Below are 24,932 nucleotides of genomic sequence, written 5' to 3'. Positions count from 1 at the left end.
GATGGTCTCTGAGCTTGGCTCTTTGCTTGCAGACGTTTCGTTACCCGACTAGGTAACTTCATCAGTGCAAAGGAAGGTGGGATTTGTATGTTCCCTAGTTCATTAACGAAATGTCTGCAAGCAAACCATCAAGCCAGGAGAGCACAAAGGGCACCAATCTGGAGCTATGGAGATTCTCTTCTATTAACTCCTTCATTTATACAACTGTATCTTGGTGGGTGAAGCAAGAATTAAAAGGTCAGACTCTCTCCAACCGTTGAATAATCATTGAAAAATCAGGATATTACTCTACAAGCAAAACAAATACTTGCAATATCAGATCCATGGTGAGGCCTTTATGCAGCCCTAATTAGTGTCAGGGCTACATGTATGATTGAAGGCAGAGCTGCAATTAAAGTCAGATTGGCTAAATTATTATAGGCTTTGACAGGGCCCAAGTACTTATTAAGTAGGTTAAATATTGTAAGTAAGACTAGGAGTACACAAAGAGAATACACAACGGCTGCCAAGTCTCCCAACTTACCCAATTCCAATGGCCGATAGGATGATGCAACGTGAAGAATTGACCATTCCCAAGATGGGGCCCTCCGACTCCAGCTCCATACCGTCCCTTTTTGGGGAGAAGGGAGTTGCCTCTCTGCTTCTGGGCTCCTTGGCCCCGAGCGGCTAAGGCAGGCCCGTCCCACGTAGTACCCGGGTACCTATAGGAGGAATGGATGAGGACTGCTGTGTAAACGACACCATTTACCATGATGTTAACTTTTATGGTTCCTTTTTGTTTGCCAAAGGGGGTTGTGTTTGACTGTTGGGATTGTCTGCGCATTCCTGAGGGCTCAAGAGTGCCCTTGTTGGGTGTGCAGAGAAGCCACGTGGAGCCGCCAAGGTCCCGAACCACGACACCAGAACAAACGAAAGCCAGGGAGGAGCCGACTCCGGAGGAGAGGTGCTGATTCAGGGGCCGATGCGTCATGCCATGCAAGACCTTGCTGCTGGTCACGGCTCCCGGGCCCTGGGATGCAGGGGGCAAGCGCTGCCTGCCGGCTTTTGCCATTTCTTCCGGTTCCTCAACAGGAAAGCCTTTGGGTGGACAGGCAGGAGAGAATAAAGCCCCTGGGACTGGCAGCCACTGAAGGCTGCTCTTCACCGGGGACTGTGTCCTTGGGTGTGTCACGTTTGTGTCATTCTGGCTTAATTGCTCAACTGACATTGTAAGGGTGAATTTCTAACCCTGATGCAGCAACCTTGTTATACCTGTATTGCCTTTTGCTGAAGGAGGCCAGCAGGTTTCCCCCCTCAGCTGCCATGTGCAATGAGCCCGCTTGTTTGAGGAAATGTTGACTAAGAAAAGGGCACCACAGAGGCCTCTCTTGTCATCTCCTCGAGCGTCTTCTCAGCCTGGAAGAAGATTTACCTCATGCGGAGAGCATAAAAATCTCTATTTAGGGTGGAGTGAGGCTTGGGGGTTCTCCGGGCTTGCTTGTTTTGTGTGGAGAGGTTTCAGGGCCCAAACCGGGCAGCGTCCCCAGTGCTAGTCAGGGGGGCCCTTGGGGTGGCTTCCCCGTCAGCCTCGGGGGTTGAGGTGGGAGGGAAGGGCCCTTCGGGAACGAACAGCCGCCGGCGGCGTTGCTGAAACAGAAACTCAACGTTGCCCTTGAAATTAGGGCGGCGCTTTCCCCTCGGAGCCCAAAGTTCGGCTTCGAAACAGGCCAGGGGGGCCCGGGGCCCGTCCCTCCCCCCGAGCAGCCGGCCCTTCGGACCCACCGCAGGTCCCTGGAGGAGCTTTCGCCTTCCGGGCTCTTCTGGCGCCGGCAGGGCCGAGCTGAGGCAAACGGCCAGCTGACTCTCCCACCCGACCGACCCCCTGGGAGAACAGGCAAAGCAAGGCCGGGCCGGGCCTCAGCCTGGGGCCGCCCTCCGCAGCCTGACGACGGCGGTCTCGCTGGCCGACCCGGGGCCGAAGCCGCGTCTCTGCGCCCACCGCCGGAGGGCTCGGCCAGCCTCGCTCTTCGGCCGGAGAAGAGGCGGAGGCCGCCCGGCCACAGCGGCCCCGAGTTGGGCCCGGACAGGCTGAGGGGAGGCGGCCTCCTCGGAGGCGTCTAAGAGGCTCCGCCGCCGCCGCCGCCGCTTCCCTTGGAGCCGCGAAGGCAGCGAGCCTGGTCGGCGCGGGGCGGGGCGGGGCGGGGCGAGCGCCCTTCGTCTGCCTCGCGGGGCGGCGGAGCGGCTCACTTGGTCCGAGGAGGCGCCGCGCCCGGCCGCGGCGGAGGCTGCGGGGAGCGGCCGAGATGCTGCGCTACAGGTCGGGGCTGACGGTGACCCACACCAAGCCGAGGCAGCCGCAGAGCAAGCGGAAGGTGAGCGGGCGGCCTCCTCGCCCGGAGAAGCGGCCGGGGCCCTCGCGGAGGAAACTCTTCCAGGCCGGCCGCCCCAGCCAAACTTGGCGACGGGCAAAGAGGCGCCTCCGCAGCCGCGGCTCCTGCCTGCCCGGTGGGCCCACGCCTGCCTTTCCCCGAGGGGCCCCCGGACCGGTTGCTGGCCTTGGCCCGGCTGCGCTCCGGTGAAGACGGAGGGGAGGCTCCGGGGGCGGCCAGAGGGCAGAAAAGCCCCGCCGTCTTCCGGCGGCGCGGGCCCGGCAGCGGCTCCCCGGAGCCTGGCGGTGGAGGCAGAGCAGGACGGGCCGCGCCGAAAGTCGGTGGCGGCTTGGGGAGGAGGATCCGGCAAGGGAGGCCTCGGCTGGCTGCCCTTGCCCGAGTCAGTGCAAGGCTGGCGGTGCGGGGCAGGACGCGCCCGCTGTGCCGGCTCCGGGGAGGCCTGTCTCCGTCTGTGGGGCTGCCCTGCGATGGCGGCGCTTGTTGCCACCTTTCCCCTATCAAAGCGTCGCTCGGAAGTTCCCTTTTAGTGCACCAAAACCAGCGAGTGGAAAAAGAACCGGTGGTTTTAGTGCGTTATTTATGTCGCCTGTAAACATTGTGAACCTGCCCGGTGCCCCGAATGTATTCTCGGCTTCCTCCTCTTTTTATTTATAAAACTTCCCATGCTACTTATTCCATAAGAGCGTTCCCTAGGAAATTGAAGCTAAACGAGGTGAGTTTTGAAGAAAATGCCTGGGCAGAGACAGGCCCTGCCCTTGGACAGCATGTGGTCATTTCTGAGTGGAGCTGCCCTTCCTTCCCCTTGGCTGCTTGCCTGCCCCAAAGCGAAGGGAGAAAAGAGAGAGGAGGATTGTAAGCGGAGCCAGACAGAGTGGTCAGTCCCTGGAATGCACTACCTGACTCGGTGGTCTCTTCCCCAGACCCCCCAAACTTTAATCTTAGACTGTCTACTGTTGACCTCGCCCCATTCCTAAGGGGTCTGTAGGGGGCCTGCATCAGCGCACCAGCCTCCCCCGTTATTTGTACCCATTTCATGTGCTCTTAATCATGTCTCCAATTCTATCGGTTATCACATGCTCGACAAAATCAATCAATCAATCAATCAATCTTTGCTGTCCTCCAGGCAAACATCTGTCGGCTGCGCTTAACTCTGCCCCCGGAAGAAAACTGGCCTCCTAGGGGAGGGACAAATGCTGCTGAGAAGACCCCAAAGGTGAGATGGTGAAGTGCAGGAATTCACAGGATACCCTTTGATTTGTGCCCCCCCAATTTGTGGACCTGCATTTCTCCAAGTGGGCAAATCCTGCCACAGAAACACTCTCACTTCTTTGGGTGGCATGGAAATTTCCTTTATCCTTCGGGGAGAAATCCAGCCAAAGATGTTCAGTGCTTTTTTTGTTGTTGTTTAATTTAAGGCAGATGGTTTGGTTTTGAAGGAAAAGTTGTTGCCGGATCTTACTTTTGAAAATGTTCATAATGTAGATTACGACCTGATTAGGAGATGATTTCAGAGTTCCTTCCTCCCTTCCCAACTTGAGGGACCCTTGGGGGTTATCACCACAGGGAGATGGGTTGGCTGAGAGGGGGGTGGGGGTGGATGTTTGGACCTTTTGTGGAAATCTCCTTCTGGCTGGACATTATTTATTTCTTCCCCTTGCATGGGTTTCCTGACTTAATTGCTGTTTGTACTGTTGGGAGAAAATGCCCATAATAATAGGCTTACATTGGAGAAAGAGTCTGAGAGAAAGGGCTCCTAGACTCCTGCGGGGGGGGGGGAGCACAGGCACCCCGCTAGTGCAAAGAGGAGCTTTCAAGGCACACATCGCTGCGCCAGGCCAAAGTCAGAGTTCTAACAGCTTTATTATCACCACACCCACGGCTTTGTGAGGTCACCAGACCATCCCTGCGCTCTGAGATTGGTGCCAGTCAGACTTTTGCAACACAGCTGCAATCCGCCCTCTGAGGGACAATGCTGGCTGGCCGGGGTGGGGCTCCAGGGACAACACTAAACTGGCCAGCAAAGCAGCTTCTCTAATTCCTGGGCCCTGAGCAGCCGTTACTCCTCCCTTGTGGCCTGGCTGGAGGAGTGATGCGAACTAGATGGGGGTGGAGGGGCTGCTCTGCAGATCCAGCCAGAGGAGCCACCTCGGCCATACAAGTCAGAGCTTGCTGGGCCAACAAAGAACCCCCACCCTCCTCTTCCTGCTGGAAATGACCTGGGCATTGCACAGCCAAAGGGGCCAAAGGTTTCTGAAAATCTGGTTAGATTACCCTGGAGGCTGCTCTCCGGATCCTGATGTGCTAATCTGCCTTCACACAGGGAAAAATGGGGGTGGCTGTCCTGTAGTGAGAAAGGAAAGCCAAGGGGGCGGCTCAGAGCAAGGGAGGAGCAAACGCTGGGGCAGGAATGGCAAAGCCCAGGCCCCTTCTGGCCAACCTCTCTGAGGCCTTCAGCTGCTCACCTGGCCAAGAAGGGATGTTGGGATTAGAGAGGAATCCTATGGATACTGCTCAGAAATACACCCCATTGTGTTCAAGAAGGGCTCCTCTTAGGTCATTGTGTGTTGGATTGCAGATAATTAGAGTCTCCAGATTTAATTAGATTTGTGTAAGCATAACTCATTGCTGAACTACGAGAGGCTATCTTGAGTGGGAAGAATGTAATACTTTGAGCAGTGCCAGAACTCCCCGTTCTGTACCTATTCTTCAGAAGAGCACCCACTTCTGATCCAGTCATTCCATTCCTTAGTGCTGGAGAGGAGCTGTCACCTATGAACAAGATTATAGTCAAGTGTCAGATATGAAACCAAATAAAACTATCCAGGAAATGAAAAATCATTTTTGCATCTGGCACTCCACCCAGGACACGCCTTCCTCCCCACCTTTTGACTAAACAAAACAATGTACTTTGCATGATAATTCTGATAATTCTGAATGCCATCAGGCAACAAGGTGACTATGCCTATGTATTGTGACAGAGTAGCTTATGTTGATGTTTTAGACAATTAAAACTGGATCTCAAATGCTCTCTGGGCACTAAGGGCAACTCCCACAGGAGTTTCTGGGAGGGCAGAGAAGCAGAATCGGAAAGGAATTTTAAATTGCAGGGCCCCCCTCCTCTGTATGCATGCTTGCAATAAGATCATTTTAATAAAATAAGTATAGATTTTCCCTTCTTGAGGAAGACAAATTAGTTTTAAAGGTAGCCGCTGAATTAATTATCTAGAACTGTTTTTGTGTCTTCTGTGCCTGATCAAAGAGTTCATAGCTTGGCTCAAGTGACAGCTACCACTAACCGATGCTGTGGTTCCCTCTGGAAACGTGGAAGGTACTCAGACAGGAACGTAGGAAGGTCCGGCTGAAGGCCTGTCTAGGCCAGCCCCAGAGGGTCGCCAGGCGTTGCCCAGGGAGGCGGGCAGAGAGCAGCCCTTCCGTCCGGCTGCCCCCCAGCAATGCCTTAGAGAATTCTGCCCTGCGCTGAGGACCGGCCTTGCTGGCCCAGGCTCCGTTTGGCCTCAGGGGATGTTAGTGCTGGGCCACCCTTTGATGTTCGGAGCAGTTTTAGGAAAGAGCACATTCTGGTAATAATTGTTTAAATTATGTTTAAAAAGTTTCATCCTTTTATCTTGAAGAGCATTATGAAATTAAAGGTAGGTTAGAAAAAGTCACACAATAGCGTGTTACTTTCCCTTTTCTTTACATTTATAACTTTTGAATATACTCCGACAGCAACTCTACCAAGCGCCTGGGGGATTGTCTGCTGGGGACTTAAAGCACGGTGTTGTGTACGGTGTGGTGCACCGGTCTGATGACAACCACAACAAAGAAATGGTGGTTTATGGATGGTCAGCTCACCAACTGAAAGAAGAAATGAGATATATACGAGATGTGAGTCCCATTTTTATACAGTGTTCTTGCAGGAAAGGAAAGATTTTGATTGGCAGCTGCTCCTTTTCCCATCCTTCTGTCCCCGAAGCAAAAGTTTATCTCCTTCTCAATCCAGCACTTTTCTGGTGGCTTCTTTCCTTCCCATGGCTGGATCAGGACCATTCACTCCATTAGTCGGTGCACTCAGTTCTGGTTTCTATCTGAACAAAATTGTGAAATGAAGTCAACTTATTGTCTGGAATATAATTTGCACCTCTTTAAATTTGGATTCCTGGTGTATGTTTCACTGACCCGGTGGCCCCGTAGCTCTGGCCACATCACTTGTGAGTCGTCTGCAGGAGGGTCACAAAGGAGAGAGGAATATGGGGAGAGTCCCATTAGGTTTGGCCCAGGCCTGTCTGTTGGCAAACCTCAGAGGGCAGCAGGGGTGCATTCTGCCCCATCTCCCCCCCCCCCGAGGCTCTTCAGGGGCTGGATGCAGGGCAAGCCCCTCTCGAAGCAAGCATCCTCCATCCACACGTGGACGGGGGCCCCGGGCATCCTTCTGGTCTGCCCCCCTCAGACTCCGGAACAGAACGGAGGCCCAAAGCCCCAAGAGGGGCAAGGCAGGTGGGGAGCATCCCTTACTCAGGTACAAGCTTCCCTCCTCTCTAAGGCAGTGGGACAAGAGTGGAGGTGCTACCTGGCTCTGTGAATGGGGGCGGGGGGCGGGATGGGGCTCCCGGGCTTAGCTGAGGAACCACATTTTAAGTCTGACATGATACCTGCCTCAGATCCCGAGTACGAGAAAGGAACAGCCAGGATTTTCTTAAATTGTTTGGTTTCGTTACTTTTATAAACATTTGACTCTTTAGACTCTGAAAATGACTATTTACCAAGCATGGAGAACAATTTTATGTATTGTAACCTTTCTGTTCCAGGTGAGATTAACATTGGAAAGAGTAAGAAACAAAATGTATGGCGAATACGATGAAATGAAACGCAAAATCCACGAGCTCTCAAGTGAGCTGACAGTAAGTACGGTGGCGGCTGAGCAGCGAACTTCTTCCTCTCCGCTTTTGGCGCTGCTTTGTCCATGTTGGGGCCTTCATTTCTTACCAAACTGGTGCTTTCTGAGCGTGGTTGGAAGCCTCCGCCGCTGCAGCCGGCTCATCCCTGCGAAGGCGGTCTTTCTCATATCCCTTTCTCAAGAGACTCTCCTGCGCGGGCCTAGATCCGCACATGGGTTTTACGGAGCAATTTATTAATATGTGTTTATGGAAAGTACGGGTCGCCTTTGTTGCACCCTCCTTTACACTCCGATGGCTTTTGCATGTTCAGGGTGGGGGGACCCCTTCTTCGGTAGCCTGGCACAGCCTGGCCCGGCTTGCAGATTTCTGCTTCGCTTACCTTCAAGCCGCATTACTTTTCTTTGAAATGCCAAGGAGACACTTCTGTTCCAAATCTCCAATATGGAGCTCGAGAACTGGTGTAAGCTCACATATTTTTTGTTGGACTTTTTCCCGAAGTCCACCTGGCGGTTAGGATTTGAATCTTTTCTTCAGTGTCTCTTGAAAGGGAATATTTTATTTGGCTACATGGAGCTGCTTCTTGTCTCTGCCGCATGTTGGTGGACTGCCATGGATGGTCAGCAGCAGCAGCAGGTCTTCAGGGCGTTAGTGAGCATCTATGGGTTCAGCAGTTGGCCAGGAGGAGGATGGCATGACTTTTTTTGCCAAAACAGGCTCCAGCCTTACTTCCCCACCAGCAGTTTGTCGCTCTGGCAAATGTATCGAGCTTGCCTTTTCTTTTATGGGCTTCCAATAAAAGTCATTGGATGGGGGTGTCGATTCCAAAGCAAGCCTCCCTATTGGCCCTGGGCGGTTCCTGAAACTCAAGCCCGGCATTACTTCTGCAGGTGTCACACGCTGAGCAGGCATCCCTAGAAAGCCACATCCAGGTGCACGCGGCAGCCCTGGAGAGTTTCCGCGAAATGAGCAGTTCGCTCACCTCAGCATCCATTGAGCTGCAGGTAAGTTGCTGATAAAGCTCCTCCCCCCCGCTGGGTCAGCCTTTGGAGGGCAGGGCCTGATCCGCAGCCCCGTCGGTAGAGGGACTGGTTTGAATCTGAAATTCAGCATGCTGAAAGTTGGCTTCGTTGCTCTATAAGAAGTGGCTTTGCTTATTGCGCTGAAGATTCCTGGGCTTTAGTCACAGTACTAATCCAAAGACATGGTGTTGATTTATTAATTTAATTAGCTCACAGGTTTTATTTTCTAACACTTGGAAATTAGCAAGATCAATGTGCTGTATTTAAACGTGGCAGAATTGGCCGTAATTTTTTTTTTAAATTTTATACATTTTTTCACGTGAGCAACATGTTTCCAGGTTATAACACTTGTACATAGTCATATTTTCATTTCCATTAATCTTATATAATATTAACTCATATCATTATCCATTTCACTCATCTTTAAATAAATTTGCATTTCATATTTCAGTTCATTAATTCAGTATCAATATCATTTCATCCATACATAAGTTTTCAAATCTTTATCCCCTATTATTTCCATTTTCAGCTTACCACCTATTTTATTTTACATTACACAGCCGATATGTAATAAACAATTTAAGAAGAGTTAAAATATAGACAAAACCAATAAATTTAGGATCCACATGGTATTTCCCAATCCCCTACTTTAATCATAATAGAATATTCTCATTCTACAATTCTAATATCCATTATCCCCTCCAATAAATCACTAAAATAACTTCTTAATATCTCTCATTTTATCTTCACTTTACTTATAATCATTGATAATCATATCTTTTTAAAATTCATTTCCTTTCCCTTGTTTTGATCCTCCAAAAAAGAAAAGGGTTCATAACAACACATTTTATATACAGTTAATATTCATATATATACATAATTATACATTCCTAAGATATTTCCCTACAAGTTTTAAATTAAACACCAATATATGTTCCATGTGGTATCCCCCTTATAGAATCCCTAACCTTTATCTCTAAATTTTTCAGCTTTATTATTTATTTTAATTTTAGCCAACTTTCCCCTTTCTAAATTTCCCTGGTCTTCCTTCTTTCCTTCTAACATTTCACCCATCTTCTCTCCCCGCTTTCCTGTTCTCTTTTTTGAAGTTTCTTCTTGTATAATTTCTTCTTTTGTTTAATCCTGGGATCGTTTTCTCTTTTATTTATTAAGTCAGTCATCAATATCATAGTTTTAATTCTTTTAGTGTCTTTTGACAATGTCTCTTGTTCTCCGTGTCTGTCTGAGCCTTTCTTCTTCCTTTGACTCCGCCTCACTGGAATTTCTTCGTTCTTCAACCATCACCATTATTTTCTTTTCCAATATTTCCAGTAGTTCCCTTCTTTCCTTCAGCATTCCTCTAACAATTTGCAATTCCAACTTAAAGTCTTTGCTTATTTCTTCCATTTTTATAATAAATTATTAATATTCAAGTCTTTTGTTACAATCCTTGCCAAAAGTCTCCTTTTATCTTTATTTCTTTTGTTAATCCTTCTATCTTTTTGTCACAATCAACACCCCCAACAGTCCCAGAAAATTGTATTTGTATATCCTCTTGGTAAAATTACTCCCCCTTTTTCCAAAATTTCCAGGATTCTTATTATTTTATTTGTCTTTTTTTTATAACAGTTATAGGTCCAGTAATTTTCCATATAATTTTGTAGGAAAAAGAGTATTTGACCATTAGATGGCATTCTGTATCACTTTTCACTTTTTAAAGTTCGTTTCTTTTCTCTTTTAGTTATATTAAACAATTTCCAACCATTTCCACAATTAATTTTCTTAATATTGACCAATTCCAGGCAAGTCCAGCATTTAATCCAATGCCTAATTAATGCCAATTTATATCATTCAAAGTTTAGTCTCTAGTTTCATTGTAGCTTTTTATGAACCAATTTTGTTTACCTTGTATTTTCCTCTTTTTTTTCTGTTTGCCTCTGTGTTACTCTTGTGTGAGGACACTTTCTTTCTACTTCTCGGGGTTATTACAAAAAAAAAAAAAAAAGTTCTTTTATCTGGTTGCATGTCGCTTACCACTTCCCCGCTCCAGCACAAAACTTAAATCCCGGCAGCTTTCCGTCTTCAGGGCAGCCATTTTAGGCTGCCGTTTCTCCCTGTCTTCCAGGGGAGTAATACCTGGCCAGGGAGGGGAGATGCAGCTCCCCTCAACCCAGCTGGCGATTTCCCCCTCTTTGCCCACGCCTCCGAGGTGGGTCAGGATGATACCGGTCCCATAGGGACCCTTCCAGCAAGGGAAACATGGACCTGAGCCACGCATGATCGTGGTCTCTGATCATCGTCAACGGAAGCGCCACCGGAAGTCCACAATTGGCCATAAATTTGAGAGTATGTTTTAGTATGGCAGGACACAAACATAATAAACAGAAAATGTACAAGGTGGGTGTTTATTTATTTATTCGGTTTGCATACCAGCCAGCTCCCAGCAAATGTGATGTACTCCGTTACTTTCCTTCCCTCCGGTCACACAATCCCGTTTCAAGGCTTAATGATGTTTCCTGGGTCATTCACCACTCAGAATCCCCTGGAGTTAGTCAGTTAATATTAATAAGTCAGTAATTCCTGGATAGATTTAAGCTGGAAGATGATTTGCTACCTTCTTCCAACATAACATGCATTTTGCACATTTCCTTTCTTAAGAAACCCAGAAATGTAAGTTAGTTCTTTTCAATTCTTGCCCAAAAGTGTATTTGGAAAAAAAAAAAAAAAGATGAATCCTAATTTTTGTCAAGCAGTTGTGAATGAATTTTATGTTTTATTGGACACATTTTCAGAAAACCTTAGTTGATGTTACTTTGGAGAATACAGTTATACGTGACCAGATACATAACCTGAAACAAACTCACGAACAATCCATGGAAAAGCTGAAGGAAAAGCAGAAGGAACTGGAAACTGCTAAGGTGGAAAATGAATTGCTCCGTCTCAAGGTGAGTGGCGGGAATACTTGCCCTGGACGGCGGTTCCCAGGAGACCCGTCCAGAACCATTGACTGGCTGGAAACGTTTTGGCCCAGAGGCAAAGAGGCATGATCAGGCGAGAGACCTAAGCTCCAAACTTGCCCACATTCCTGCTTCCGGCGCCATTTAGGTGGTCAGGGATTTCAGGCCTCTGCATTCAGCTTGCCCCAGGTGCCCAAGGTGGGAGTTTTCCCATAGGAGGGGCTGAGCTGCGCTGTTCCTGACTTGCAACTAGCAGGCTTTGCTTGAAGCCGTCTGCCCCATTTCCTTCCCCCCCCCACCCCTCCCCACTCCAGGCAGGCGAGAGGAGCTGAAGCCACATCCCAAACAAAAGGTGCTGCTATTACCACTTGAAATGCACCCAGTGTGTAAACAAAAAGGGGCCGAAGCCTTTCAGACCTTGCCTGCCTTTCACTCCGATCCATTTGGCTGCCACAGGCAAAGCTGATTTTCCATGGGAAGCATCGATTCCTCTCTTGCATTTGTCTCCTCCCGCATCTTTCTATTTATTTTTTTTTAAATAGGTGGAAAGCTCACAAGAAGCAAATGCAGAAGTCATGAGAGAGATGACCAGGAAACTATACAGTCAGTATGAGGAAAAGCTCCAAGAGGAAGAACGGAAGCATAAACTTGAGAGAGAAACTCTCCTTGTACGTGGGACGCTCTGACATTCCCTTCGGAAGGGCTGCCACTCTTAGTGCAAGTCAGGGTGGAGAGTCAGTTTCTGGGGTTGTTTGCAGTCTGCGGACAGGAGTTTTCAACTTAACAGTAGAAATTCAGTTTGCTAAATTACCAGTTGGAATGGGGCTCTTCTGGGCATGGCTTGTTGAAGTGTGTAAAGGACATCTGTGCTTTTATACAATTTTCAGTTGTACAGAAGAGCGATTTACCATATACAGAAAACGCTTTACTTAATGTAGAATCTCCTCTCTTAAAATATGACTTTCCAAAGTTTTAGAAACAATTAATGGGTGAGGAGTAAGGATCCCTAAACAAATTTAGGAATGTGTGGATGTGGCGGCTTTGCGCATATTATCTGGAATTAATCTTATTAAACTCAGCTTTGAGCTAAGCTGACTTTAGCCAAGAAGAAAAGCTCAGGTTTTTCACCTATGAAAAAACTCCTAGTTTTCAAATAAACATATGGGGAACTGGGCGGTAAGAGGGGATGTCTTTCCTACAGTTCTGTATGAATGCTCGTCCTTTTCCTGGAGATTTTAACAGCTGTAAAATGACTGGGAATAAATTGCAGTTTTGGGTCTTGCCAGGAGGAACGCGGAAACAGGTTTGTGGGAGACCAGGAATGGATTGCTGCTTGTTGCTGCTGCGAGCCGTTCTTAGGATTTGGGGAAGGAGGGCAGCAGCAAGAAGCCAGGCAGCCGGCAGCCTTGGAATCGCCAGGCGGGGGAATGGGATCTGACGTGTTTTTCTCTTGGAAGTTGGAAACGAATCGTTTACTTATGGCCATTGAGGATGCAAATAAGAAGATGAGACTTACAGAGACAAGTTTGCAGGAAAAAGATCAACGGATTGGAGAGCTGGATCGACTCATTCAGCGCATGGAAAATGTAAGAACATCACTTAAATCTTTTTTTCTAACTAGAAGGGTACAGGTGTGTTGGAGCAGGGTTCGCCAACCTTTTGGACCTCAGGGACCACCAAACTCATACTTAAATCCCGCAGACCATTAATGTGAATTTTGACTGACAGTGGCTGCAGGAAAAAAGTCTGCAGGAAAATTCCCCATCCCGTCTTCCTACCAATCAATCATTCTTTATTTGGGATTGCAGGATACCGTTTCCAGCTCTGTTCATAGGGGGAGAGAGAGAGAGACTTTGGCTTCATGCAAGGAAAGCAGCAGAAGTCTTTCTTTCTCTCCCCCAAACTCCACCAGAAATGAGTCTTTGCCGGTGCAGCCTCTTGGAGCAGGAGGCCTTGCCGGGTCCCAAAGACTCATTTCTGGCGGAGTTTGGGGGAGAGAAAGAAAGACTTTGGCTGCTTTCCTTGCGTGCAACCAAAAGCAGAAGAAAGAAGCGGAAGAAGCAGCCCGGTGGCCAGGCCAGACGAGTGGGGCGAGCGGGGCAAGTTCCTCCCCACTGCCCCCTCCCCTCACTACCTCATGTTGTTCACCATGCAAGCCTTGCGTTCCCACGCAGCCTGGATTAATTGCTTTGGGGGGAACATTTCTCTGCGGACCACCAAAATGTTCTGGCAGACCACCAGTGGTCCCAGGCCCACTGGTTAGCGATCACTGTGTTGGAGGTTATTTACTCTTTGCACTTTGCAAAATAAAGATTAAAATCCTCCGAATTTTTGCACACAGTATTTCACCTATGTACCATGAAGGCCAGGGACAGCCCTTTTTAATCAAGCAAGCAATCAATCAAACGTTTATTGTCAATGAAGAACATGTGTACAATGAAATTGAAATGAGCCTCCTTGGCGCTGGCCCTGCAAGTCTATCACATTAAACCTAATTGTGGTATTGATGTTGCATTCAGAAGTCGTACAGCCCACGGATAAAAGCTATTTTTCAGCCTATTCGATCGGCTGGCTCTGCTTCTATACCTCCTGCCCAATAGAAGGAGAGGAAAGAGGTGCTGACCAGGGTGCGAATCACTCCTGAGGATTTTCCTCACTTTGCTGAGGCAGTGGGTCCTGGCGGTTTCATCCAGTGGGGTCAGGGGACAGCCCATGGTTTTTTGTGCTGTGCTCATCACCCTCTGAAATGCTTTTTTGTCCGCGGTTGTCAAGCCAGCATACCACACCGTGACACAATATGTAAGGGCGCTTTCTCTCGTAGACCGGTATAAGGAAGTCATCAGTTTTATCATTTTCCTCCATATTCTAGAGGGGTTATTGTGTCTCTTCCTTAATCAAATGGATTTGGTCTGCAGACAAAAGATCCCGAAGGCAGAGAGGGGGAAATACCCCTCCCCCATAGGCTGGTCTCCCTTCCTTTCCGTGGGGTATTCCTGGAAGGGGAGGGGCCAGCCTCCAAGTAGCTGCCAAGTCTACCAACTGTGGCAGGAATGGACAATGTAGGTGGGCGAAAGATTGTGCCACTTCAGCGATGCTGTAGAGCAAGGATGAGTTTTCAGAAACCAGAATGATGCGTCATCGGACTCGTTAACTCTTAGGAGCTCACAATTTGCCTAGGAAAACAAGTCCTGCTACCCAGATAATCCAGGCCACCAGAAAGGCAGGGCTGCAGAACTGGTTGTAGAAGATTCTCTCTCTCTCTCTCTCTCTCTTTTCAGAACGTAAACATGCACTTTGTCCTGGGCCTTTTCCTCTTTCTTGGCTGAGGCCTTCGGACCTCTCAAAGCCCCTTTCGGTGCTGCTCCTTTCATTTATTTGACCAGGGAGGGGTCTGTGGGAGAGATCGGCTGGAGCAGGATTGTCCTGTTGAGATTGTGTTCGGTGGGGGTCGTTTTTTACTGGAGGACCAGGATGCAGCTCCAGGGAGATGGGGAGTTCATCAAGCCATGGTTTGAATGGCTGTTAGAGAGCAGTCCTCGCTATTTGCCTGGGTAGATTCTTCCTCCAGAAGATTCACAGGCAATTTTAAGGTGATTTGGGAGGGTGGGGGGACTTGGAATCTATTAACTGACAGTCACAACATTCACAGACTCCAATAATATCTGTGACAGGGAACTGCGGTACTCTGTGGCAGTCTCCAGACTGGTAACTTTAGTCACAGCACTGAATGTTGCTTTGAAAAGTCAGTGCTCTCACTTACTTGGCTGGCATTATGGCTACTGGGGGGAGTCATTGATTAAAGCAAAATGCCTTCGTTCCCCTCTGTGTTTCTCCCCTCAGGAGCGCCATCAGTTGCAAAAGCAATTAATAGAGTATGAAATGCAGCTACAAAGAGCGGCTCTCTACGACCAGTCCAGCCAACCAAGGTAAGGACCTTTTGGGTCTTCTGGTTCTCTTGGGGAGGCTACTCAGTTGGAAGAGGGACATGGCTGGGCGTCCTGCTCCCATCCTGGAAGGTCTGCTCGAGCAGGCTCTTTTCTGGAAAACAAGGAGCAGAAATTGCAGGTTCATTGAGAAACCTCAGCAGAGAAAAGACTATTTCAGGCCAGAACTTTTGAAAGCCCTTGAAGAACCCCTGGGGACCGGTTTTTACGGGAAGCGGGACAAGGAGAGGCCCTTCGAGTCCAGCTCACTTTCAGCCCCTCCCCGCTTGTCTGATCCCCTTGTCAACAACCCTGTGAGGCAAAAACATACTGAGCTTGTGGGGAAGGGACATCCCAAAGGCTGTAATTGTGGGGTGTGTTCTGTTTAATGGGCCTATTTCCTTGGTCAGGTCCCTCAAGCTGGAGGAAATTACTGACAGTCTCCGAGAACGAATCCAGCACCTGGACGACATGGTTCTGTGTCAGCAGAAGAAAGTCAAGCACATGGTTGAGGAGGTGAGTTGCGCACCGGGTGGAAAACCTGTAATGCATCCGTACAAAGAGTCCGGCTGACGAGTAGAGCTCCTAAGGGGAAAACTCCAAGAACAGAGTAACATCCGAGTAAACGGCTTCTCCTGCTCTGTGGTGAAGTTCTCACATCTCATGAAAGCCTCCAGAAGAAATTCTAGAAGAGTTGTCTTGAATGCGCACATCCAGATCAGGGTTGAGTATATCTTCTGGGATATAGCCTGGAATCGTGGCTTTCTCCAAAAATTCAGGAAAGCTCTGCAGTGGGAGAGGCAGCAGTTTGACCGTTTTAGGGCCTGCCAGAGGAGGAACCAGCTATCAGAACCAACATTTTATAGGATTCCCAGCAGCATGTAAACAAAAAATTTTCTCTTTAATATTTCTTAGGAATTGTTTTCTCAAGTGCCCAGAAGTTCCAGCCTATTCCATTGGAATAGGCTGAAGTAAAATAAAACATCTACATAGAAGTTGATGTATTCTGTGAACCTTTGTGATATGAAATGGGCGCTTAGCAAGATTGAAAGAATGAAAACAAAGTTCGTGTTGACTAACTATAGGGAGGAACATTCAGCTCCTTGTTCTGGTAGCAGACTTTTTCCCCCTCAGGCTGGTTAAGGGGTGGGAGGGCAGGATGTACCTGGAAGCAAGGTGTGAAAGGAAGCCCCTTATTTGAGAAACTGTTGGCAGAATCCACTTTGAGAGCGACCTTCCCCTAACCCGCTGCATCACGCTGTCTCTAGGTTATGGCCCATGAGCTGTTCTCCACGTTTAGCCTCAGATTCATCGGACGGTGATAGATGGGGGTTACCCAGCACAAAAAGGGGCAGGATCCATTACACACCATGGAGGAAAAAAGTGACGCTGGTGCCAAGAAACCAAACCGGATTGTGATATTGTAGCTCACCTGGAAAGGTCCAGTGCGCTACGCTGGCAGTTCTGATGGGCGGCCCATCTCAGAAACCGAGCTCCGAAAGAAGAGACCCTTGGCCATAAACATGGTGAGCCCTATTCCCCGAGGGCTTCCCTTTACAAGGGTCCTGGAACGCTCAGTGAGAAGAAGGCCACCCAGAGGAGGAATCCTTTCGGATGGAGTGGGAAGAGGGGTCGTCTTTGCTTATTTTGGATGTCCAAAGGCAAAGCGTGACGGGGAATGAACACACAGAGGCATATTGCACCAGAGACGACTCTTCAAGCACTTGTGATATTTTTGGGTCATTCCCATTGAGAAACCTGAACTAAGACTTTAGTCGAGGCTGAAGGAAAAGCCGTAAAGACGGCTTGAAATAGTTCATCACCTAAGACCAACTCTTTGCAATGACAGTCACGTTTTCAGAAAGCGTGAGGCAGAGTTCAGCTGTGCTGCCCCCACCTCCAGCGGGATCCTTGGTGCCCTGAGATTCTCCTAAGGTTCCCCGGTGGAATCCCATCCCGCTTGGATGAGGCAGAGCACCTGCGCAGAGAGAAAAGCACAGTTGGCTCCAGAAGTAAAATGGTTCCTTTTGTGCTGGGGATGTTTGCATTAATAGGTGACTTAATAAACGTTTAGCGGTCTAAACTGTTCCCTGGCTCTCCTTATCAGTCCTTCTCCACCCCCTCTGGATGGATGAACCTGGAGGACACCCTCCATTAACTTTAAATGGGTGGTAGCAAAAGCTGAAAGGGGCTTTTCTTTGCATGCGATTCTGGAGAGTTGCTGCTAATGGTGTAGTAACACCGAGTCAGAAGGCCCAGCGGTCTGGTACTTACTCCTTGACAGGACACTGAGGTCCTCTGCCTGGAAAGCCAGAATGGCTCCTTCCGATTCCTGCCTGGCCTCTGCAGTTGATGTGGCGGCAGGTGGAGGGGCAAAGGCCGGGGAGAACAAGCGAGGACCCAGGGCTGCCCAAGGGAAACGCTTCGACCGGTGGGAAGAATCCCAAGGAAGGGGAAGCTGCCATCAAGACAGAGGGGAGAGGCAGAACGTCACCCGGAGGGTCCATGAGGACAGAGAAGGTTGCAGATGTGCTGGGAACATCTGTCAATTTGTCCCATCTCTAACACCCCCCACCCCGCTCCCTGGTTGCACTGATGGTGGAAGATTCCCAGGGGGCAGAACTGGGACCCAGAGCGATCCCTTAAAGGCCAGAGACTTGGTCAGTGCACCCTTTTATCATAGGCTGCCTTGCGCCACAGTATTTACGCAGTGCAATTTTGTTGATGAGGAGGTGCGCTTTAATAAATACTTTGTTTTTAAAGAAAAACCTACGGATTCTGCTGTTTCACTCTAAATTGGTGGTGGTTGGGCCCCAAAGCCTCCCCCAGGCCCCCAAAGGCCAGTGCCTTGTATCTGGAGCAGCTTCTTGCAGACCTCAGGCTGGGGGGAGAGGAGCCCACCCCCACCCCGGGGGAGCTTTTCAGGCCGGCTTCCAGAGACAGGAGGGCTGTGTGCCTGGCTTCCGACACTTTTCTTCGGCTGCTCTTTTGGCAACTCTACATTTCAGGGAACTAGGTTTTTTTTTTTTACGTGTTCTGTTGCTTAAAACTTATCATTGAAGTTTTAATAAATTGTTTCCTCTTGCAATTATGTCACTTTGAAAACATTCTTTGCTGGGGGGGTAATATGTTTATTAAAAACAACAACAAAGAGCGACTTTGCTGACTACAGAACAAACAAGAAAAGGTAGTTATTATTCCATGCTGTCATAACTCTAATTGAGACAAAATAATTGTCAGCTGGTCATTTTTAAGGGTTTGGTGTACTTCAGTGTATCCTTAGGAGCTGCTGTCCTCTTGGGTGTCCCTGAATCCTCGCTGCACAAGCATTTCCTTTCAGGCTGGTGGAGCCAGAATTGTTGCTGGTGCCCCTGGCTGGCCCTCTCCGTCGCACAGTCACGCACGCACTCAGCCCTTCCTTCATTTTCCACCAGAACACCCTGCTCTCAACTCCCTGCTGGTCTGGTTCCTCTCCTACCAGCTTCCTGGCGCTGACAGTGGGGTAGATGTGTCACTTATGGCCAGGGAGGCCTCTGCCAGGACGGTGTGTGGCAAGAGCTCCAGGGAAACGCATCCTGCCCCGTTTGGCTCGCTTTGTCTGCCTTTCCTTAGGAGGCCAATTTGTCTGCCCAATTGCTGACAAGGAATTTCAGCTTTTACCAATAGCCGCCCGTTTGTCTGGGTGCCCAATAAATCTAGGCTCTTGTGCGCTGGTTACTGAGAGACGAGCCCCAAGGTACTGTCACTGCCACCTGCACTTTCTTCTAAAGAACGTGGGTGTGCAGAGTTTCTTGTGCAAAAGCTGGGAGTGAAAGCCGAAGCATGAACACGTCCCAAACTCCAAGTGAACCCTACCTGGGGCCAGGAGGCACACCCCAGCCTCGCTGAGGAGGTCGGACAATACGGGAGGCCTTAATGTCCTAAATGGATTGCCTGCCCCGCCCCACCCCCAGTGGAAGTCAAGAGGGATGCCAGGCTGGGGGTGCTGGGTGACCTGCTTCACAGGCCCCCTTAGTTCAGCAGGGCAGGGGTGGGGGAACTCCTGTCTGGTGGGGATCAAGTCCTCCACTTCTGAAACCATGAAGGGCTCAACAGAAGCCCCCTCCAAGGGCTGGGGGCAGGGGGGAGAGTCTGCTTGGCCCCCTCCCCAGGCAGGAGGGGCTCTCAAGCATCAGCCCCTCCCTCCGAGGGCTGTGACCCTTTCCCTCTTCCGGGGTCCGAGGGAGTCCTTCTCCTGGCCTCCAGCAGCTGCCTCCGCTCAGGGCCGGTAGGATTTATCTCGTGACTTTAGTTTTATGATCCTCTTGGCCCCTTTTGTTGGAAAGGCAGGAAAAAAGGCACGAAATTAAAAAAAGGAAATCATTCCTAAAGCAAATTCTGTTTCCTGGTGCTAAATACTTACCTATGCCCCAATCGCAATTTGAAAATTACCCAACTGTATTCTGCAGAAAACGTTTTAAGACCCCTCCTTCCACTGTCGGAAGATAACGGACCGGGAAGAGGCTCCAACCGCAGCAGCGTCTCCGCGGTGGGTCAAGTGAACGATGCTGTGGCCTTTTCTGGGGTGACTGTTTTTTCTTCTTTTTCCATAGATAGAGCTACAAAAGAGAAAGTTGAAAGAAAAGGAAATCTTTATATTACAACTTTTAGAGAAAATCTCTTTTCTTGAGGGAGAGGTAAGTGTTTGATTAACTGACAGAACATGATCGTTACTGGCTACACTCGGTCCTCGCTTTCCCTGCGTGAAGTCTCTGGGGCTGGGGCTGTTTCAGCTGCCTTAAACTCTTTCAGTCGTGGTTTTAATTCCGACGACTGGCTTTGATTTTCCTGGGCCGTATCGGCCTCCTTGGGCAGGGCCCACCTTCAGATCCAGCTGTTGAAGACCCTCAGCAGAGGATGTCTGCATTCATCCGTAACCCTGACCTTCCTCCGATCACACTTCAACCCCCCCCCCTCATCCTAGGCTTCCTGAAGGCTGGCCAGGAGACGGTGCCGGATCCCCCGAGCGCCAGGCTGGGTTCAGGTTCTGGGTCGTCAAACCCCTTGGGCCCCTCGCTGGCCCGCTTCCAATCTAGCTCGCCTCACAGGATCAGTGGGAGAATGAAACAGGGGGGCCCTTGGGCAGTTAGCATCTCCTCCCTGCACCTTGCAAGAACCCCTGGGAAGTGCAGCCTTAGAAAAATGAGAAGTGTGACGTTCTGCGTCTCCCCTGGGAGGACACTGCCCTTCTCTCCTCCTGGGCACAGAGGGCTCGGCTGGCAGGGCAGGCAAGGCGGAGACAGGACTGCGTTGTGTGTCTTTCAGAACAAGGAACTGCAGGACCGTTTGGATTACCTGCGGGAGACCCAATCCAGGCCTGAAGTGGACACCAGAGACGTTGGGGTGGAATGTGACCTCCCTGCCAGGTAGCAGCCTCAAGCCATCCAGGGACTCCTTTGCAGAGGGTCTCCGGGAGGGAGCTGGGGGGTGGTCTTCCACAGGGGGTGAGGCTGGAATCCCCAAGAGGCTGCATTTTGTCAGGGGGCCTCCCGCCAGCAGCGGGCCGAGGCCTTGGCCACAGGCTCAGCCCTGCCCTTCCAGCCTGCCAACTATGCCAACTGGCACGTTCCACCCAGGGGGCGCTGCAGGTGGAAAGGTTTCTGTGCACGACAAGGCTGGCCTGACAGGCTGTTTACGAGCTGCCTTGTCTTTAATTTTCCTAATAAACCAAAGTTAATTTACAAGGGCTTTAAGCCGGAGAGATGAGATTGGCAACTGCCTGTAAGCCTTCTCGTGACTCTGCCTCCCTCCTCCTGAGCTCAGGGGTTTGTACCTCCAGTCCGTCCACCTGCCTAATATTTGTGCGGTGAATTACAGTGAGGTTCCTTCTGTCCCAACAGCCCCCCAAACGGAAGCCAGCTGCCTCTGGAAGTGCTGAAGCCAGCCAGGACCTACCGTCCATTCATGCGAGTCCTGGAATATTCTTCCAAGCACCACCCCCTGGGCCCGGCAGCCCCCTGCCAGTGAGGCCATGCCCAGCCGGCTAGCTCGATGGGCGGAGGGGAGCAAGCAGGCGGGCCGCTTCTGAGGCCCGCGAGGCCACAAAGGGGAGAAGGCAGCCCTGCTGCGCCTTGCAAGAGGCTTCTGTCCAGGGATTCTGGGAAAAGAAATGGATCCGGGATCCAAACTTCATCCAGGATGGCAGATTTTCATGCTTCTGTTGGAAAAATAGTCACTGTGGTGACTTGGCTTCTGGCGGCAGCTACAGCCCGAAAGAGGTTGCCACATGGCATGGACGAGGCCACAAGTACCCAGTGAAAGCCTTCCTCTGTGTGGGCGTGTAAAGGTTTGGCCCCTCCAGCTTTCTGAGCTAAGGGCCCTCTGCTCATCACCTCACTATTTGCAGGCGCTGCTTTGCGCAGGGGAGCCTTCCACACCTGCCTTTCCATGGATCCAGGAAACTCTGCCCAGGCCTAACGTGCCAGTACATGCTGCTTGTAAAGATCCAGTTCAGATCTGCAGTTTTATAAGCCCAGATTTCCTACGCATTTATCCCTTAAGGTCTTTTAACGGAACGTCCCAGGACGTCACAGAGACCCTTGAATAAAGTTGTTGTTCTCTATGTTGTTCCACTACTTTTAGTAAGATCACATTATTTTTAAGTGCATCGTATGCATAGAAAGGTGAAATAAATGCTATATACCAACAATTGTCTAATTGGTCATAACCTGTGACGAGTTACATTCAAATCGGAGTTAGAAACGGGAATTTTCAGGCTGCCCGAAACAAGAAAAACAGAGTTGCGCCTGAACGGTGCTGGGCACCTGGCCAAGCCGAAGCAACCACCGGGCCCGCCCAGAGAGGCTCCCGCCCGCCGCGGCCAGATCTCCTCTCCACCCGGGAGCGCCCTCGTGGGGGCGCCGCTTCTGCAAGCTGCCGATCCGAATCCGGACCCCTCGGCGGGCGGCCGCAGGTCCAGCCCCGGAGCTCGCCCGCGCGCGGGGACCTCGAGGCGCAGAAGCCGAGGAGGCAATTGCACGGCTGGCCCAGCAGGGGGCGTCCCGCCCGGGACAGCTCGCAATTAGCCCCCTCTCTGCGCATGCTCGAAGTAAGCCCGCTGCTTCCTCTTCTAGAGGCGCCGCAACTCCCGAGTCTTTTGGCCCGCCCGGCCGCCGTAATCGGCTTCCTGAAAGATGGCGGCGCCCAGCAGGCGGCGGAAGAGCGCTGCGGCCGCCGTCGATGGTCCTTTGTTGCCAGCATGTCGAAGCCCGAGCCTAACCCGCTGAACGGGCGGAGCCTGCCGGAGCTGCGGGAGATGCTTCTGCGGCAGGAAAGGCTGCTGGGCGACCGGTGAGGGGCGGAGGAGCGGGCGGGCGGCTGGGCGGGGGGCGGCCCGCTGCGCGCGGACTCAGCTTCTGCCTCGTGCCTTTCAGGGCGGTGGTCTCCCGGTTGCCCGACGGCGGTGAGCGCGTGCGCGAGTGCGCGGCCAGGCTGCGGGCGGCGGTGGCGGAGCGCGAGCAGCGGCGGCGGCGGAGCGGCGGTGGCCCGGAGGCGGCTCCCCCGGCGCTGGCGCTGGCCGGCCTCTCTTTGGCGGCGAAGGAGGGAGGCCGGTGCGGGGCCGACGCGTGAGTATGGTGGAGTCGGGTCGGGTCCCGCGGGCTCTTTCTCGGCCCCCGCTAAGCAGCTCCCTCCCGCAGGCGGCCCGGCGGAGCCCCCCGGAGGGAGAAGCGGCGCCCGGAGGACGCGTCGGCCGCCCGGCTGCCCCCTCTGCGCCACGCGCCCGCGCGATTGCTGCCCCTGGCCGAGTCGGTGGCCATCCAGCTCCGTCAGGAGGAGGCCCGGCAGGTGCGGAGGAGGAGCGGGCCCCGGTGTGGGACGGGGGCGCGGCTGGGAAGCGAGGCTCCAACTCACCCCGGGTCTCTCCCCCCGCAGTGGCTTCTGTCTCTCGGGCGCTTTGAGTGCCCGGCAGAACTGGGGGAAAGGCGGGCGGGGCGTGGGGTCCGGTGAGTGACCGGACCCTATAAAATAATTGCGCCGTTTGGTTAGTTAAATACAGGAGAGACAAGTGCACCTCAAGTCCGTTCCCAGCATCGCTGCCGCCTTTCCCCCAAATGCTTCAAGCGATTGGAACATTTAAACTTCTTCCTCTGGACGCCTTCACTTTAAACATGACTCTGTAAAGGCTTTGATGAAACGCCTGGCTTTATTTACTCTGCGATGTACCTGTTTTATGATGTGTGCTTGAACAAAAGTCTCAGTCCTGAGCTTGGGGAGTTTCTCTCTCCACTTCTCCATCCAAATAAGCTTCCTTTGTCATTGCTGCTTTCTAGCTCACTCTCATTCTGATGCTCTTTTGATATCCAAATGCTTTCCATGACTCTTTGTTATCTGGCAAAAAAAAAAATCTTGCCGTTTATTTTGAATCTTCCTTCCCCCCCTCTGCAATGTTTTCCTGAAAGGACTCTAGTGAGCTGCATACTTTAAGTGTGCTTGCTTTGCAGTAATTTAATTTAGCTTTTTGTTTGACACTAATTCATTTGTCTGATGCAAGGTTTTCTTTCTTGTTGTAGGAGATGCAAGCTAAGGTGGCTGCCCAAAAGCTAGCTGAAAGGCTTGGGATTAAGATGGTTCACTATGAGCCAGAAGGGCAGGTGATGACCGGCTACAGAGAAGTCAGGGATGAAGAGGAGGACAGCTCAGCTGAAGATTAATTCCGAAGAGAACTGCCTGGCAGGCGAGAGACGGGCCCTGCTGAAGAGGTTCTCCATGCTTAGAGCCCCTCGGGAGTGTGCTTTGCCTGGGGGCAGCATCACTATTGCCTAAAGTTGCCCAGTGATGGGCAGCTTGGCTGTGGTTTGGGCTCAGCACAGCTCGGGAGCCTGACAGTCGCTCATCACAAGCATCGGGAGAGGAGAGCAACACCTGACCAAACAGCTTTCCAGGTGCTGGGATTGAAGATAAGCTATAGAGGAGCAGCAGAAATTTTGTAGCTGCCTTAGAGTCTTCTCGATTGAGGGTTGCTCCAAAACAAACACAGTGCAAGGCTGCAATATGTTTTTATTAGAATTGTTTCTATATTCTTTTTAATTTACATTAAAATTTGGGACCTTTGTGCACTATGTGGATCTTCTTGTTATCTCCAGGAGGAAAAAGATATCCTGCATTAGGGGGGTTCTCTCTACTGCTCGGTGAAAGGAACACTGTGTCCCGCCTGTCCTCCCCAAATGGCTGGCCCTGAGGGAAGATTTGGGACCTCGAAGCCCTAAGTCCTCTAGGTCAGAGGTCGCCAACCTTTTGGACCTCAGGGACCACCAAACTCATAATTTTAAATCCCACGGACCACTCATATGAATGTTGGCTGACGGTGGCTTGCTAACATTGGTGGGAAAGTCGGTCCCATATTCCAGAGCTGCCGTAGTCACAGGGCTGGCCCTTTGGTCATCCCAGAGCAGCTGCTCCTCCACCCAGCTGCCATGGACTGGAGGAGCTACTCCGGGATGAGGGCCAGTCCTGTGACTATGGCAGCTCTGGAATATGGGACCGACTTCCCCACCAATGTCAGCAAGCCAGCCCAGGGTGGATTTCCCTCCCCCGCAGTTGGTCTTACCTTCCAGTTCCAGCTTGCATAGCTCTACGGAAGGTAGGGTTTGCGCTCGGCTGAAGGGTGGGGGCCAGCGGGTGGGTGGGCCATGTGGACGGTGCAGCCCTGTGTTCCCGCACAGCCTGGATTAATTGCTTTGGGGGGACATTTCTCTGCGGCCCACCAAAATTTTCTTGTGGACCACCA

General features: G+C 50.9%; 1 protein-coding gene across 1 annotated transcript; it reads left to right on the top strand.

The window, feature by feature from the left end:
• Positions 1-2,123: 2,123 nt before the first annotated feature.
• Positions 2,124-24,264, top strand: MYZAP (myocardial zonula adherens protein). The gene is made up of 17 exons (XM_026709602.2): positions 2,124-2,351; positions 3,493-3,582; positions 6,099-6,257; positions 7,178-7,270; positions 8,155-8,268; positions 11,079-11,231; positions 11,786-11,911; positions 12,701-12,829; positions 15,084-15,169; positions 15,577-15,682; positions 19,759-19,842; positions 20,471-20,571; positions 21,046-21,171; positions 21,884-22,495; positions 22,579-22,770; positions 22,843-22,990; positions 23,716-24,264. The coding sequence occupies exons 1-17, from the start codon at positions 2,283-2,285 to the stop codon at positions 23,854-23,856; spliced, it is 2,529 nt and encodes an 842-aa protein (XP_026565387.2). The 5' UTR covers positions 2,124-2,282; the 3' UTR covers positions 23,857-24,264.
• The last annotated feature ends 668 nt before the right edge of the window (positions 24,265-24,932 follow it).

The sequence above is a fragment of the Pseudonaja textilis genome, chromosome 13 (assembly GCF_049901715.1).
Source record: "Pseudonaja textilis isolate UNSWEBS1 chromosome 13, rPseTex1.2, whole genome shotgun sequence".
NCBI classification, from domain to species: domain Eukaryota; kingdom Metazoa; phylum Chordata; class Lepidosauria; order Squamata; family Elapidae; genus Pseudonaja; species Pseudonaja textilis.
The sequence above is the reverse complement of the archived record's forward strand: the minus strand, read 5'-3'. Positions and strand labels throughout refer to the sequence as shown.